General features: G+C 38.9%; 1 protein-coding gene across 1 annotated transcript; it reads right to left on the reverse strand.

Annotated features, from left to right (window-relative positions):
- Window positions 1-6,392: 6,392 nt before the first annotated feature.
- On the reverse strand, window positions 6,393-7,850 carry LOC132277460 (uncharacterized). Its single transcript, XM_059779315.1, has 2 exons — window positions 7,632-7,850; window positions 6,393-7,382 (listed from the first exon to the last, which is right to left on the reverse strand). The coding sequence occupies exons 1-2, from the start codon at window positions 7,848-7,850 to the stop codon at window positions 6,393-6,395; spliced, it is 1,209 nt and encodes a 402-aa protein (XP_059635298.1).
- Window positions 7,851-14,920: the final 7,070 nt, after the last annotated feature.

Consider the following 14,920-nt stretch of genomic DNA (forward strand, 5'->3'; position numbering starts at 1 on the left):
GGGGAAGAAGGCTAGAGAAGCTGACCTTGAAGAGAAGGTGTGGGCTTATGTCCAGGCTAAGGCTTGAGAACCTTGAAGATCTATCTTTTTAAGGGCTAACAAGTCAGTTCTCCATTCTAGGGACTCCATAGTCACTGACCCCTCTGCTACTTTGGCGGTAGCCTGGGGAATGTGGCTACCCAAGGATAAAGAAATCATTGGGAACATGGGGTTAGACCAGCTACTACCGTCTGCCCCAGTTCATGCTGTGAAGGTTTAAACTTTCCTTCATCTTTGACATTGATTTAACTTTTCTTTAGCTTTTTTTAAACCACTGTTAATTTTGTAAAGTATGTACCACACTATGACACTGTGCGCTACTGCTGAGGCTCAGTCTCTTTCCATCAAGAAATTGGAAAAAGACCTTGGCAATGCTGAAAAGAAGGCTTCAAATGCATTTCTTAGTGCAAAGATTGTCTCTGAGGCTAGGGATGTTTATAAGAATCGCTTGGCAACGTTCGAATCTAAGGTGGAGACATTGGAGGCTGAAGTCCAACGTTTGAAGGATGCAATCGGCACCTGTGTCACTGCTGGGAAACAGATGCAAGGGCGCTACACCACCTTGGTATGCTTATCCAGTGCAAAAACCTTCAGGTTCGGTTTCAACCATGGCTCAGGTGAAAAAATGAAGGATCCAAAAGCCTTTGATGTTGATATGAAAGTTTCCTTCCCTTATGCTGAGGGTCCACCAGCCCAAGAAGCTGAGGTGCTGTTTGCTGAAATGGTGAAGTCTTACCAGGAGGATCATCCAGCTCCAAGTTCATCAATCCCTCCAGCCTCCAGTCCAAATGTGGTAGATGCTTTTGATTCTGCTCCTTTTGATCCCAAAAGGAAGTGAACTTGTATGACAATTGATCTAGAACAATGTGTTTTCATATTTTATAGACAGTAACAACTATTATTTTTATGTTTACTTTTGGAAGTTTGCATGTTTATGAATGCTTCTGAACTGCATATACTTGTTGATTGGCTTTTCATGCCTTTAAGTGAGCGGACTTCTTTTGATCGGAAGCAAAAGTAGGGAAAATGATAAGAAGGGAGTTCCTTTGACAGTTCGATCACTAACTGAGGAGTGTTTTACCTTTTAGCGATCTAACCGTCAAGGGAATCCTTCTTGCCCTGAACTTATATAGAGTAAGTATATCAACACTCGTTTTCTTATATTATTTCAATGTGGGACAAAACTATTACTGGGCTGTACACTTTTGGGCCAAGTATTGGGGCCTGCCGGTGTGATAGCCATAGAAAATTTCACTGTTCACTTTTGGGCCTAGTATAGGGGCCTGCAGGTGTGACAACCATAAAGAATTTTTGCCCCCACTTGGGCTTAAACCTTATTGATGTAGTCTCAGATTTGAATCATCCGAGGTGGTATATTCCTTGGCTACGAACCTGAGAGAAATTGTATTGTGCCAGACTCTTGAGGTCCGAAGCGATATATTCCTCAGCTATGAGCCTATGAGGAATTGTATTGTGTCGGACTCTTAGGGTCCGAGGCGATATATTCCTCGACTATAAGCCTGAGAGGAATTGTATTGTGCTGGACTCTTGAGGTCCGAAGCGATATGTTCTTCGGCTATGAGCCTAAGAGTAATTGTATTGCGCTAGACTCTTGAGGTTTGAAGCGATATGTTCCTCGGCTATGAGCCTGAGAGGAATTGTATTGTGCTGGACTCTTGAGGTCCGAGGCGATGTATTCCTCGGCTATGATCCTGAGAGGAATTGTATTGCGCTGGACTTTTAATGTCCGAAGCGATATGTTCTTCGGCTATGATCTTGAGAGGAATTGTATTAGGCTGGACTCTTGAGGTCAGAGGCGATGTATTCCTCGGTTATGAGCCTGAGAGGAATCATATTGTGCCAGACTCTTGAGGTCCAAAGCGATATATTCCTTGGATATGATCCTGAGAGGAATTGTATTGCGTTGGACTCTTGAGGTCTGAAGAGATATGTTCCTCGGCTATGAGCTTGAGAGGAATTGTATTATGCCAGACTCTTGAGGTTCGAGGCGATGTATTCCTCGGCTATGAGCCTGAGAGGAATCGTATTGTGCCGGACTCTTGAGGTCCGAAGCCTGAGCTGGAAAAGTTATCAAGTATGCAAGACAGGTCGAATATTCAAAAATGATATGAGGCCACAAAAAAGAGTAACTGTGACTGGGAAGTCTCCCATGCATTTGCTTGGGAGACTATCTTCTATAAAGACTCTTTTTGTGGTGACCAGATGTGGTGTGCCACAATTATATTAACTATATACCTCTTGTACTTCTATTTGACGTGGGACAAAGAATAGAGTTTATAATATGGGCCAGAAATGTGAGCTTTAAAAAAGAATTATTGCAAAGAATGCTCGTTGGTACCAAGACTTTGATCAGAATTTGGGCTGGGCTGTTACTATTACCAGCGGACCCTCTTTGCAATACACCCAAGTACTTTAAGCCACATACATTTGTGCATTGTATCAAAAAATGAAAGAAAATATTGCAAAGAGTGTCCTTTAGGTCTATGGTCTAAATACTACCTGAATTTCCAATAGGCATTCGTTATAATATACATTCATTCTAAAGTATATCCTTTTTTAAAAGGACTTGTAGAATAATGGTGGACCGATGTGGGATAAAAATACAGCCAAAAAGCGAAAATATAGCTTTTGTCGTAATATCAGTAGTATGGTAACATCTTTCTTTTGTCGTAATATCAGTAGTAGGGTATATGTATTGCCCCCTATGACAGAAAATAAAGTAGTAACAAGTAATATCCCACATCACTAAAGTTTAGAGAGAAAAGGAGCAAAGAAGTATATTAATCAAGAAACTTTTATTATGTGGGCCTATAAACAGACATGTTTCTTTTACTGTTTGTAAAAGAAAAGTAAATGGACTATATTGTCTAATGATAATACCATTTTAGGTGTATTGCATTCCATGGACGCGCAATTGGACGCCCATTAACTTCAGCTAACCAGTAAGCTCCTTTCCTTACCACTTCTGTGACTCTGTAAGGTCCGATCTAATTAGGTTGTAATTTTTTTACATGGGCTGTTTCCTACTTCAGCACCCAATCACCTACCACAAAGCTCCTGAACCTAACTCACTTGTTATAATTGTTACGCAACTGTTGTTGGTATGAAGTGAGTCTAATTGCTGCAGCGTCCCTCTTTTCGTCCAAGAGGTCAAGGCTTCACTCAAGCTGTTGATTATTGTTTCCCTTGAGCACCAAATATGTTCGAAGAGTAGGCACTGCTGACTCTGTGGGGATGACAGGTTCAGACCCATAGGCCATGGCAAAGGGGCTTTCCCCCATCGGTCTTCGTGGGGTAGTTCGATATGCCCAAAGTACTTGAGGTAGATTTTCATACCACTTTGATTTGAGCTTTTCTAATTTTTTCTTCAGGCAGCTGAAAATGGTTCGGTTAGTTATTTCAGCTTACCCATTTCCCTGCGGATGGCTAACTGCAGCCAACTTTTGCCTGATCCCATGCTCGGCGAAGAATTTTCTTGTGTTTCTGTTGTCTAAGTTCGGACCATTATCCATCATGATAACCTTTGGCACTCCAAATCGACAGATTACGTTATTCCATAGAAAAATTTTTACTTTCTCATGGGTCACTCTTGAATAAGCCTCTGCCTCCACCCATTTTGTGAAGTAATCTGTGGCTAGCAACACGTATTCCTTTTGCTCCACAGTTTTGGGTAAAGGACCGACCATATCAATCCCCTATTGTGCGAATGGCCATGAGTTCGCCATTGCGTGTAAATCTTTAGTAGGTTGATAATTCATTGGACCATATCGCTGGCATTTGTCACATCTCCTAACATACTCTTCAACATTCCGAGCCAGGTATGGCCAGAAATAACCTTGAGTTAGGACCTTATGTGCTAAGGATCTGCCTCCGGAGTGGTTGCCACATCCCCGTCATGAATTTACTTCAATATCATGAGGGCCTCAGTGGGGCTTAAACATTCCAAGTAAGGACCTGAGAATGACTTCCGATATAATTGACTATTGATGATAGAATATCTGGCTGCAGCGAGTCTGAGTTTCCTTACCTTGGCTTTTTAGTTCGGAAGAGTTCTATGCTTGAGGTAAGCTTCCAACGGATCCATCCAGCATGGTTCTCGTAGAATATCTGGGATCACCATTATCTCCTGCAGAGGGCTTATGCTAGGTTCGTCCAGGATGTCAATTAGTACTATCCGGACTAAATTTTCGTCTGAAGAAGATGCTATTGCGGCCAACTGATTTGCTTCAGAATTCTCATCACGAGGTACTTGGTGGAATTCAATTTGATCGAATCCTCATGTAGCACTCTCCACAGCCTCTTTGTATGCTTTCATCCTTTCTTCTTTGGGCTAATATTTGTCTGTCACCTGATGCACAATAAGTTGGGAGTCACTAAAAACCTTTAGACACCTTACCTGGAGTTGGTTTGCCAACCAGGAGCCCAGTGAGCAAGGCCTTATACTCGGCTTCATTGTTAGTTGTAGTAAAAGTCAGACAGATTGATTACTGCAGCTTGGTGCCTTCAGGGGTTGTGATAATGACCCCGGCCCTGGCACTAGTTAGGTTAGAAGAACCGTTTACCCGAAGCTCCCATTGTGGTTCGGGAGGGTCTAGCTCTTCGGGCTTATCTTCACACTCAAGAAGGAAGTCAGCCAATGCCTGCCCTTTGTGTGACATCTTCAGTTTGTAAGATCTTTCGAAGGAACTAATTTTGATTGCCCACTTAGTTATTCTTCCGGACAAGTCTGGCTTAGAAAGAATAACTCGCATAGGATAGTTGGTTAGGATTATGATGCTATGTGACTCAAAATAGTGTCGAAGCCTCCTCTTTGCATACGCCAATGCTAGTATGACCTTCTCTGCTTTGCTATACCGTGTTTTAGCATATGTTATTTTCTTACTTGGGTAGAAGACTAGATACTGATTCTTCCTTTATTCTCTGATCAGTACGGCACTTGTGGCTATGCCGGAGACTACTAAATATATAATGAGAGTCTCACCAGGCTTTAGAGCAACTAGAATTGGAGGTTCAGTTATGTAGTACTTCAATTGATTGAGAGCAACTTGTTGTTGAGGTCCCCATATATCCTTGTTCTTAGATCTTATTGCATCAAAGAATGGTTTGTACTTGTCTGATAACTGAGAGATGAAGCAGCTAAGAGCTACGATTCAGCCAGTCAGAACCTGTACTTCCCTGCGAGTTTTTGGTTCTTGATTTTGTATAACGGCCTGAGCCTGAACTGGGCTTACTTCTATTCCTCTCTTATTGACAATATGGCCGAGGAACTGCCCTGAAGAGACTGTAAAGGAACACTTGGAAGGATTCAGCTTCATGTTATACTTTCTTAAAGTGTTTAAGACTTCATAGAGGTGCTTAGGATGATCCTCCTTCTTTACACTTTTAACTATTATATCATCAATGTAGGCCTCGACCGTCTTTCCCAACATCTTGTGGAAGATCTTATTAACGAGACGTTGGTAAGTCGCACCAGCATTATTGAGTCCGAAGGGCATGACTCTGTAACAGTAAGTGCCTTTCTCTATTATGAAGGCAGTTTTTTCTTCATCCTCTGGATTCATAGGGATCTGGTTATACCCGGAATACGCATCAAGGAATGTGAGCCCTTCATAGTCGATGGTAGCGTCGACCATCTAGTCTATCTTGGGTAATGGAAAGCTGTCCTTAGGGTAAGCCTTGTTGAGATTGGTAAAATCTATGCACACTCTCCATTTTCCATTCTTCTTTTGAACTACCATAACATTTGAGAGCCATTTTGGATAGTGCACTTCCTGGATGAAGCCTGCCTGAAGCAATTTGTTTACTTCTTCAGCAATAATTCGATTGCGCTCAGGAGCAAACCTTCTGTGTCTTTGTTTGACTGGCTTGAATGCCGGATCCACCTTCAGGCTAAGGCATGAGATTGAAGGATTGATTTCTACCATGTCTGAATGATCCCAAGCAAATGCATCTGCATTATGTCGAATGTCATCAATTAATGCTTCCTTTTCTTCGGCTGTGGGGGAAGAGCCTATATAGGTGACTTTCTGGGGATCACTGAAGATTACTTCAACAGCCTCGAGGGATTCCTTGGTAGACTTTGTGGCTTCAGCTTCATCCTCCGCTTTCAGGTACTTGGGCAGAGGGCTTTGTAATTGATATTTGGACATACTCCCAGGAGTCGTAACTGGTTGGGGTTGCTTAACTATCTTCCTTGCTTCATTTTGTGTCAACATATAGCATTCTTTAGCAGCGACCTGATCTCCCCAAAGGTTAGTAACCTCCTTACCATCCGGAGACAAGCAGCGCATCACCTGGTGAAGGATAGACGAAACCCCATTCATTCGGTGGATCTAGCCTCTTCCCATAATGAGATTATAAGAATGATGGATTTCTGTTAGAACACAGTTCTCCTTTAATGTCCTTTTTGCCGTAGTGACGAATAAGTCAATCACCCCAATGGGGTCCACCTTCGTGCCATCAAATCCTATTAAGGGACTGGAGGTGGGTAGAATTGATGATGACGGGATCTCCAGCTGCTCAAAGACCGCCTTTGTGATAATATTGGCACTACTACCTGGGTCTATCAAAATCCTTTTGATCATGCAATTTGCCACCAGAAGACTGATGACTAGTGGATCCTCGTGGGGGAGTTGAACTCTAGATAAATCTCCATTGCCGAACCCAATACTGATACTGCCTGAAGTGATAGTGTTCACCGAGGATAACTTCCTTAGCTTATGGTCTGCCCTCAGCCTAAATCCATATACTTCCTTCGACTCTTGGTCATCCTCTGATCTCCCATGTATTGCATGGATGACCTTTACTTGAGTGCCTTCTACTTTTCGAGGATTGACCTCCAGAAGCTTCACGTACTCCTTTGCTGTGAGGTAGTTTGTCAACTCACCCCTGATTATCATGTTCTCGACTTGCCGCCTAAGGGATCTGCAATCATTGGTTGTATGCCCGTAATCTCTATGGTAGGCGCAGTGCTTGCTTTTGTCCCTCTGCTCTAAGGGTTGCCTCATTGGCTGAGGGGCTGCGAATCTTATCTTGTTTTCTTGGAACAGCCGAGCCAAGGTGGTGTGAAGAGGTGTGAACCTTTCCTCTGTCCTATACCTCTTCTCAGGTACCTGAGTGACCGGTGCTGAGGCAAGCTGGTTTTTTTGACTTTTTGAATTTAAAACTTTTTCTCGAGGTTTATTCTTTACTGTGACGAGGGTGGCATGCTGTGCTCGGTGGGCTACATTCTCCTCAAGTCGGATGTAGATCTGTGCCCTAGTATTGATAGTCTGGATATCTGGAGGAGAATATTTGACTAGGGAGGTATGGAACTTGCTTCCCTAAATCATTGCAAGCTTGAACGTTTCTATTGCAGTCGCAAGATGGCAATCTGCTATTTCTAAGGCCTCCATGTTAAATCTAGACAAGAAATCCTATAACGTTTCTCCTTTCTTTTGCCTTATGGTGAAGAGGTTAGCGATACTCTTCTTTTACTTTTTGGTTCCACAGTATTCTACTAGGAATATAGTGCACAGAGTTTCGTAGTCCGGGATGGATTTGAGTGGTCTATTCCTAAACCACTCCAATACAGCTCCTGTTAGGCTAGTCGGAAAAACTTTGCACTTGAATGGATCGTTGTGATCGTCCAGAGCCATCTTCTGTGCATAGTGATCGAGGTGACGAGAATGATCTCCTGTACCATCGAACTGGGTAAAGGAAGGCATAGTGAATTTCTTAGGCCTGTCAACAAGGTATATATCATCGGTGAACGAAGTCTTCATTAGGGAGTTCTTATGCTTTCTTGCCATCTCGACGGGCGTCTAAATCCCCAGCAGTCTCTTTTCATCAAGGGCCTCCTATACGCCTGCGCCATCCGGAATGCCATTAGACCATACCATAAGCTTGCGCTTGGACTTGGCCTGTTCGTCCTACGTGCGACGAGGAAGATTGTCCGAAGCGACTGCCTCGGTCCTTGTCCTCTACTCTTGCTGAACTTCGTTGGGCCTAGCTTCATTAGGCTGCGCCCCATTGCCTTGAGGCTCGTAACTGGAAGAGCGTTTTGGTTGGGGGGAGGTGCGGCCGTATTAACTGGTGGTGGCTATGGTGTCAATTGAGCCATCGCTGTTTGAAGGATGTCGTTTTGCTGTTGAAGCAATGCAATCTGGGTTACGTTGGCTTCGTTCGCCTGATGAAGCGTTTCGAACTGGTGCAATAATTCTTCTCGCATCTTTTGTATCAACTCCATCTGTTGATCAGCCACTGTTGTAGATTCTCCGTCTGACATTCCAGATCGTAGTAACAGAAACGATTTGAAACAATAGTGGGAGTATATTTCTATACGGTTCCCACAGACGGCGCTAAAGTGTAGGTGCAAAATTTCTCTCTATTAAAAGAAATAAAAAGAAAAATACAACTCACTCAAAATAAGCAATTATAGTACTCAGAGAAAAACGTATATTGCTCGATAGATTTTATTGGAGGTCTAGGCCTCTATTTATACACAAAGGGTGGTAGAAGTATGGTAGGACTCACATTGCTTACCCTCCAATACATTCTATATACAATGCTCCTTCCTATCATGTTGTTTCCTTTTATACTTTTTTCCATGCCAGACTTCCCTTTTTACAGATCTTCCTTGTATAGAATTTACCTTCTATGATGAATCCTTCAATTGGCAGGACTCGTTCATTCTCAAATATCCTGGGCTGAATGCACCTTAAATCAGCTGGGCTTGAATAATGGGCCAAAGGGCCAATGTTAGTAATCTTGATCTGAAGGAAGAATCAACTTGGGCTCGTTCTGGATTAGGCTTTTGTAATTTGGGCTTGATACGGATTGGGCCCTCGCAATATAAAGAACATAAATTTGTAGCGTGATGATGTGGACGATCCTCACTAGAGGGGGATTTTTCCCTCCACAGGCCCAAATTAGACCTCTCAGATGTCCATCTATTTTTTCAAAGTCTTTAGACACCATAGGTGACCTAGCACACCATAATCCTATGCTAGGTGGCGACTCTTATAGAGGGTGGGGAAAAATCCGAGCGCGACACTTATTATTTTTATTTTTTTTAAATACTCTGTCACAAAAAAATAAATAAATAAAAAAAAAAAAAAATTTGCCCAATCAAACTCAAATGTTTGAACCATAAAAAGTGAATTATACAAATTTTTTTTAAACCATAAAAAGTGAAAGCAGCCATTATATTTTAGTTTTAATTACAAATTGGCCTATAATTTATAGAAGTTATCAAAATCCCCCCCCCCCCCCCCCCAAAATAATTTTTTTCCTCAAAAACGGTGATTAATTTTTATTACACATAGGCTAATCATTTATAAAAAAAAGTGAAAAATGCCCCGTGAAATAATTATTTACCATTGGGCCAATTAATTTTTATTGCAAATAGGCCTATAATTTATAAAATTTTACAAAATTGCCCATTAAAATAATTATTTTTAAAAAATATCTTTAATTTTTCCTTTCTTTTCATTCTTACTCTTCTTCTTTTCCATTTTTTTTTAAATAATTATTTTTCAAATTATTAAATACTATTATTTCACAATTATTACAGTTCAATTTTAACTTATTGTCTAATTTGTTTTGCAGCACTATTCACTAAAAAAAAATATAATTTACCCTCTTTAATAGGGCGCACCTCAAACGAATTCCTAACTCAGTCTCATCAACCACCCCATATTTACATAATCTATCTTCTGTAGTTAAAGCTTCTCATTGTACGCGTTCAGTTTTTATTTTTATACGTTTTACGTTTACACATGTCTATATGTGTTGACGTCGACAAGTGTTCTAAAAAATATTTCTACTATAAGTCTCTCAACTGGATGTCTAGTTTCTCGGTAGTTATTACTATATGTACCAACATGCAAGCACATTTACAAAGTACTCCATAACTACCATCAGTTCTTCACTAAACTCTCTTTTCCAAAAATACATTTGAAATTTGAAATTTTTTTTTTCTCCAGTACAACCTTATTTTACCGAAATCTCTACCGATTCTCTTCAAAAATCAAGAAATTTTCTAGTGAGAATTCGTTTTAAAGCTTCTTATTTTTATTTTTTTAAATACTCTTACACACAAAAAAAAAAAAAAAAAAAAAAAAAAAAATTGCCCAATCAAACCCAAATGTTTGTACTATATCCTTTTTTAAAATACTAAATTATTCATTTATTGTTCATATATAGATTTGACGGGGGAAAAAAAAAAATTTAACAATTGCTCTCTTCATATTTGGTAGATTTGCTAGGAATGATTATATCTACTGTGAAGAGTATGTGTTGTGAAGTAGGAAAAACATAGTTGATGCTATGAAGGTTGGGGAAAAGGAATGTGTTAGAGTAAACTTTTGAGAGATAATAAGATATATAATGAAGCGAGATAACTTCGACTCCCGCCTGAGATCACCCAAATTGCGCGCTGAGAGTCCCCAATCAACTCAACAAGTCAAGGGTACCCACCTTGTCCGGTATATCCTGTTCGGTTTGGTTAAAGACACATATAATGACTTCTCAGTACCACATCACAAAGATTAGACTGGACGATTGAGCATTGCAGTTAATGAAAGATGAAAAACAGATAGCAGTTAAACCAAATCAAGAGACTCTGGTTGTTTAACATTAGTGACTTAAATGAGGTACAATTATGAGTGTTACATGCATTTAGTAAAATTTTTTCCTCAATAAATATAGTCTATTCATTCATCATTGAATCTTTGTGATGCAGGCATGGAGCCTTGGTTAACATTGACGACTTATTTTTAATTGTTTTGCTAGATGATACCACTTCCTGGACATAGTTGCATTTGATGTTCGATAGGTATCCTTGTTCCACATCACGGTTCTATGAAATAATTCTTGTACTTATTTATTTAGGTATATATGCAGTCTAAACTCTTTGCTTGTTAAATCAATTTAATATATATTACAGCAGTGTCAGATGTATTTTGTTACTTTTGAATATGTAGCATGTAAATGTTTTCATGTCATTAATTAGGGAAAAAAAATAAAAAATGTTCCCATGTCATTTGTTGTGTTGGGGCTAGAAATTTTACAATACTCTAGGTATTTCGGAGTCTTTCAGCACTTAGTCATCCCGGAGAATTCTAGAATTTTTCTTCTCTTGTGCATTGGATTGTTTGTTAATTGTAGATTATGTGAAATACTGAATAGATTACCGGACCCAGTGATTTTCAGACTATGGTACTAGGGATGGAGGCAATTAAGGACCGGGGACGTGCCCTGAATTTTCTCTCTCTTATATTCTATATATATATTTTATAATAATATATATGTTTTCTTTTAATACAAATATGGGAAATGTCCTCCTAAATTTTCTCATTTTTCATAAAATTCTATATATGTTTTAAATTTTTTTCTCTTAAATGGTTTCCTTAATACTTATATTCTATACCTGTAAATTAATTTAATTCCAAAAATATCAATATATATATATATATATAAACACATTATATTATAAATATATATTTTGGTGTACAATACTATAATATGCTCCCCTCAAAAAAATTTCTCACTCCGTCACCGTATGGTACCATATAAATAATGTTTAGATTGTGTGGTTTGAAAGGTTGCAGTGTTTTTTCTTCTCTCTTATAAAAAGCAGATAGTCATTTTTAATGCGCCAGAGTCACTTTATTTCTATGTTTACACCACCATCTCGAACTTTAGTATTTAACTTTCAAAATGTATTCTTTCATTCCTTCTAACCTTTGAAATCCCAATTTTGTTATACAAAAAGTATTAACAAAAATTATCTGAACTTTTTAAAATATAAATTGTATCATATATTTGAAAATACAAAGTAATCTTGGAGCATAAATATAGTAAGATGATAATATGTGAGATATAAAATTTGTAATTCGTGAATTTTATTGTTAAAACAAGTCTGATTGAATTGTAATTTTCCGTTCAAATTGCAAGATTGAGATGGGAAGCGAAATTGAAGGTAAGTCATGTTTACACCTTTATTTTCTCTCAATAAAAAATTGACACGTGGAAGGAGTCCAACCCCAAGCAATTCCAGGCGCGAGAATTTCAATCAAAAGTGGCTGATGGTTTTATTAAAAGCAACTTACCGAGTTAGATGGAGACATGTGGCGCATTGTTATAGAAGATTTGCCATATACAAATTCAATAACTGATTAAAAGGAGTCTATGAGAATAGGGACTTTGAGAATTGGAAGAGTACTAAGAGTCCACTACAAAGCCAAATGAAGAACCACGTATACATAAGGAATCTGACCCAGTCAAAGGAACGTGTCAGCCAAAGGGAGAGTTTTTAACATGCAATTCTGGGTTCCTAAAAATGTGAAAAACAGTTCTTCCAAACGCCACGATGCAAGAATCACTTATCAAATGATTGATTATGGGCCATTATTACCACCATCCTTAAAAGGAGTAGTGGCCATCATTCAGACAAAATTGACGCAGTTCATTTGAGAAAATGATACGTAATCAAAAGCATGACTGCATGGCTGTGGACACATGTAAACTTCAAAAAAATTGAAGAAAACAATGGGATACATGGCACAATCTATCCAATTCACTTGGAGGCATTTGAAGTTGGCAATGGAACTTTATAGAACTGTTTATGTTAACTGCCATTTCATAATTCTATAAATAAGGCATTATATTATAACTTAAAAGGCCTGTTCAACACACGCAATAATACAACATTTCAATACAATTTATATTTTATTATAATACAATTTCAATATGTCTAGCTTAAATCCTGCACTTTCTTGCTTTACACTATAATATTTTACATTCAAGTCTAGTATTTTCAAAAGTAGTTCATTCCTTCTTAGCCAAGTAGTAGTCCTGAAGTCCTTTTTTAAAGGCAAAAAGAACCCAGAGGTGTTCATTCCATACCTCTTCACAATCGCATGGTCTTGCAATCTTCCATCTGGAATATTATTTGGATCTTTCTTTAGAACCTAGTACGCCCATCCGGTTCCATCAGAATTGACCATTTTTACAAGTCAAACATAGTGGCACAGCCGGCGGGACCTTCTGAATAGGGTGTTTCCATGGCGGGAGGAAGAAGACACGGCAAGTTGGTGCAAGATCTTACCGGGGTTGAAGGGGAGCAGGCTAGTGAACTTCCCGTTGGCAGTTCACGTGCCGTTCTTGAAGAAGAAGAAAATATGGTTACAAAGTTCATTGAAGCGATGTCATACGGACGTATCATGGATGTTATACGCTTTGTTGGCACAAGTGCCTTTAATTCACACCTCTTACTATTTTGATGATTACAAATAAAGATAAAAAGTGCTTTTAACATATCAGCAAAACTGGATTATCAATAAAGAACAAGGCATGGAAACACCATGGAAGGGAAAGCACAATGGAGAACATACATCTCATCAGCAGGGGTAGCTTAGAATGGTGAGAGTAGATTTTATGTAAGGCATGGAAATTTATATCCTTTGGTTTAAAGCTCAAAGTTTCATTCATCTTGCATCACTTAATACTCCATGCAAACTAAAGTTTTGTCCCTTGAACTAACCAATCAGATATACAATGTAACCGATCAAATAGTTGTATAAAATGAAAAAAATTGATAACTGAAGTAACCGATCACTTCAGTAATGTATTGATCCAAATGATCAATCAGATCACCTTATATTATCGATAGAACGCCAAAACAGTGAAGTTTCATTTTTCTGAGAAACACTATGTGACCGATCACTTCACCTATGTAACCGATCAGATGACATAATGTGATCGATCAGATCACTCCATACTATCGATAAGATGAAAAAAACAGTGAACTTGGAAAAATTGTGACTTAATCAAGTGATCGATCAGATCATTGATGTAACTGATCAGATGCTTCAAATCTTAGAAAGTTCGGGGAAAAAGGATCTTATCCTACCGATCACTTCATTGATGTAACCGGTCAGATGCTCCAAATGTCCGAACGGATAAAGCATGTGTCCGATCACTTAACTTCAAGTGATTGCATAGATGACTCATGTGATCGATCAGATAGGCAAAAAGTCAGGTTCTTTTTAAACTGTAACGATATTCTTGGCAAGTTTTGAAATCTTATCTAATGCCGATTGAGCCTCTATATAAACACATCAAGGTTATCATTACAATACATGAATTACATTAAGAGAGAAAAACCTTATGATCAAAAGAAACTTGCATTAATCATTGTCTCATTCATATCATTTGAGCTTTAAACCTTTTGCTATATTCCATATTTTGCCATAGGCTTATGAGCTTTGATATGCGTATCAATTCATAGAGTTTATTTCTTCTTCAATTATATTCTTCAAGAACTATTGTAAGGGTTGATGTAACCCAAAAGAAGTCTAAAAGAGGTCCTTTCTCTTAGCAAGAAGATTTAGAAGCAGTGTGTGATAAGTGCTTAAATGTCGCACATTTCAGCACCTAAACTAGGGTATTTTAGTCATTGCATCTATCTTATTTTCATGTTTTAGTTCTAATTTATGTTTTTGTCAATTTCAGGTCAATAAGGTTCAAATGGACTAATTTTGGTTCACTAAAGGCTTTTTGGAGTCAAGCAAAGACATTCAGAAAAAGTTCAGAAAATGGCAAAAAGAGGTCGCAGCCTATTGCTCGTATAGTGTGTTTATTCTTCAAAAGTGGTCAATCTCGGGCCTTTAATGATGTTTCCAAAGATGAAGAAGCAAATCAATTAACCCGGGGCCAAAATGGAGCTAAATAAGGCTTAAAGGAAATTTCCAACTATGGGGGATCGATCCCTTAGGGTGGGGGATTGATCCCCCACTATTCACAGAACTAAAAATGCCCTTGGGGGATCGATCCCCAATGCTGTGGGATCAATCCCCCAGTACCTGGCAGTATTACG

The sequence above is a fragment of the Cornus florida genome, unplaced genomic scaffold, assembly GCF_030987335.1.
Source record: "Cornus florida cultivar Cherokee Brave unplaced genomic scaffold, ASM3098733v1 CherokeeBrave_3.0.0_Hap2_Chr10, whole genome shotgun sequence".
Classification (NCBI taxonomy): domain Eukaryota; kingdom Viridiplantae; phylum Streptophyta; class Magnoliopsida; order Cornales; family Cornaceae; genus Cornus; species Cornus florida.

Bases quoted from the DNA above. Each gene is read 5' to 3' on its own strand.
- LOC132277460 (XM_059779315.1), bottom strand. From the start codon at position 7,850: ATGGCAAGAAAGCATAAGAACTCCCTAATGAAGACTTCGTTCACCGAT. The intron at 7,383-7,631 runs GTATTGGAGTGG...GCAATGATTTAG, and splicing joins CGACTAGCCTAACAGGAGCT to GGAAGCAAGTTCCATACCTC.